At 32.7% G+C, this 2,681-nt stretch overlaps 1 protein-coding gene across 1 annotated transcript in view; it reads right to left on the bottom strand.

Moving 5' to 3' along the window:
• Positions 1-2,436, bottom strand: part of LOC307133689 (uncharacterized protein) — a 9,884-nt gene extending 7,448 nt beyond the window's left edge. Inside the window, exons 1-4 of the mRNA XM_079828898.1 lie at positions 2,395-2,436; positions 753-1,045; positions 420-510; positions 255-326 (exon numbers count right to left, since the gene is read on the bottom strand). Of these exons, the coding sequence (XP_079685024.1) occupies positions 255-326; positions 420-510; positions 753-1,034 (445 nt within the window). The 5' untranslated portion in view covers positions 1,035-1,045; positions 2,395-2,436. The remainder of the gene's footprint in view (positions 1-254; positions 327-419; positions 511-752; positions 1,046-2,394) is intronic.
• Positions 2,437-2,681: the final 245 nt, after the last annotated feature.

Raw genomic sequence — 2,681 nt, 5'->3', positions numbered from 1 at the left:
TGCAGATAATTGCTTTTTGTTACAATGTAAAGCACTGTTGCGCTAATTTGAAAAATATATATTTTTTTTAAGTTTAAGCAAAGCATTTTTCATAGATCAAAATAATTTGGGGCTACTGGGGCTCATTTGGGGATCATTGCACATCATGAAAAATTTATTGTTTTATCATTTATATCCAAAAATAAAGACATGAATTTACAATAAGACCTAATAAATGTAATAATAATAATAATAATAATATAGGTCTAACCAACCATGATCTGGACCCTGGTCTGGAATAGATTCTGTTGGCTTTGGACATGCCCTTGACTGGCCGACTCCTGAATCTGAATGTAAAAGTCAGTCAAAACATCTTTGTTATTTAAAAAACTAATGTACAATATAATAAATGCTTTTCCTTTAGGATGAAAAAATCTTACCATGTGAAGTAGAAGGTTTTGCTCTTTGTGACTTCTCTCTCATTTTACACTTGACTTTACTGCTGGACTGGATCCTTTTTTTCCTCTTTGTCTGTGAAAATCAAACATTACACTATATCTGTCCATCATTAAGATCAGACAGTTTGTTACGCACATCAAGATTGATAGGATTATGACTGTCTGAATCGTAGTAAAAATGTATAATATAATTTAACATATTTACATTATATCTATTGTTCCATCAATCTTTAATAATATTCTTAATTTTCAGTCAAATTTTATACTGATTGCCTTAAAATTTGGATGTTCAAAAACTACATTATATTACTTTACCATCACTGGTTGGACCTTTGGGTCATTTTTGTTTGGCTGGTCAAACAGATCTCTGGATTCCTTCAGAAGATTGTTGAGATTATTCTTGGAACTCTCCTGGCCAAGTGCTTGAATAATCGTCTGTCCTTGTTTGACTATCTGACAAAGGTCCATTTGTGCAGGGTCAGTACGTTTTTTTTTTATGAGGGCATCCATTTGGCTGCGGTCATACACCTCATTGAGGGCTGCAGCAACTGCGCACCCTTTTCTAACTAGTTCATCGAGTTTGTCGTTATCTGTCATAGTGTGTCGATCTGAACATGTAAAAAACAAACAAACAAACAAAAGAACAATAAATGCATCAAAATAATTATGAAGATATTTATTATATTAGATAGATAGTATTAAACTAAGTAGACCAGATTTCTGAAATGGAAACCAGGGACATTTCCTATTTGAGTGGTCAAAATATCACTAAAATCTCATTTGTTATTATCTTTTAGTTAAAAAAAAAAACAGGGACAATACATTTTTGAATGTTTTGTTGTTATTGGAGGCTCCCTATATTATATTAACATTAATAATTATTATGATTTAGTTTAATTATTAGGATTTTTTGGTCTGGATTTAATACAATTTAACAAACCTGCAAAAAAAAACTAAAATAAGGAGAACTGTTAATAGTAACGACAAGCAGTTCAAAACAATGACTTAAACAAAAACATAATACAAAAATTAAATAAATATGATAAATACAACTATTTAACAAATAATTTAACATTTATAATTGTATTTAATATTTTTATTTTCACAAGTTTGTACTATATAAATTACTTTTTTAATTAAAATGTTTTGTTAAGTTTATGCTTGTACATAACTCTTACTATCCTCAGTTGGTCTTGTTATTTTGCATTTTTGGCTTATTTTAAGCAGAAGATATGTGCATTTCTATGTATTCGTTGCAATTGTAACGTTTAATTGTTTAGGTTTTTTATAGTTAAGTGTGTGGTACTTAACTATAAAAACTGCGGAACTTTTGGGGACAAAACAATCCCGCACCCTGTTGAGGCTCTTTTATTAAGCACATACAAAAAGTATTACTTTAATTTAACATGAACAGTTAGTATGTTACTATATTGAAAAAGCGATAATGGTTTCTTTTGATATTTGACGATAATGGCGCTCTGCCCTCCGTTACGTTCTTCATGAAAAGCAGCGCTCGCGCGACTCAGTAGAATCGGCGTTATCTCATAGGCTGCTGTATGTTGTTTGGGCGCCTTTTTTGCCATATATCTGCGGGTTGTTTTGAACGAGATGTAAAACGGGTACATAACACCAAAAACTGTGACTGTCCCGGACTGTCCCGGGACGTCTGGTCACCCTGGGTGCGTCTCAATCAGCTCCGTAGTTCAGTAGTCAGGGCCACTGATGAGGGAGTCAGCCCATTGACTTGTGTACTGATCAGTGCCCTGACTACTGAACTAGGGAGCTGATTGAGACGCACCCTATCTCTCCAATGTTAAAAACTAGCATTACTCCAGTCGATGCACTTTTTCTATTACAAGACAGCAATCTAACAGGACAAAAAGCAACAACTGCAATCTTATTTCATAAAACACACATATAAATGAACAGAAGTAAATAAATAAATAAATGTCCTCACCTGGAAACGAGACGTTAGCTGAGTCTGTTGCAACTCTGAAATGAGTCCGACTCCTACAGGTCGGGAACGCGAACTTTTCTGGTTTCGTCAGATTCTTATTAATTTTACATCAAAACCACATAATCATAACGTTTATAGTTAGTAAGACCTCTAAGAAAATTAATAATTAAAATATAAATTAAATATAAATTCACCAGATACGATTTAAAAGCGGCTTCATATATAAACGACTTAATGGATACGTTGAATCTATACGTATTATAGGTTGTTTTCACGTAAATATAGAT

This window comes from Gobio gobio (assembly GCF_949357685.1).
Source record: "Gobio gobio genome assembly, chromosome: 11".
In the NCBI taxonomy this organism is placed as follows: Eukaryota; Metazoa; Chordata; class Actinopteri; order Cypriniformes; family Gobionidae; genus Gobio; species Gobio gobio.
This window is presented reverse-complemented; position numbering and strand designations above follow the sequence as displayed.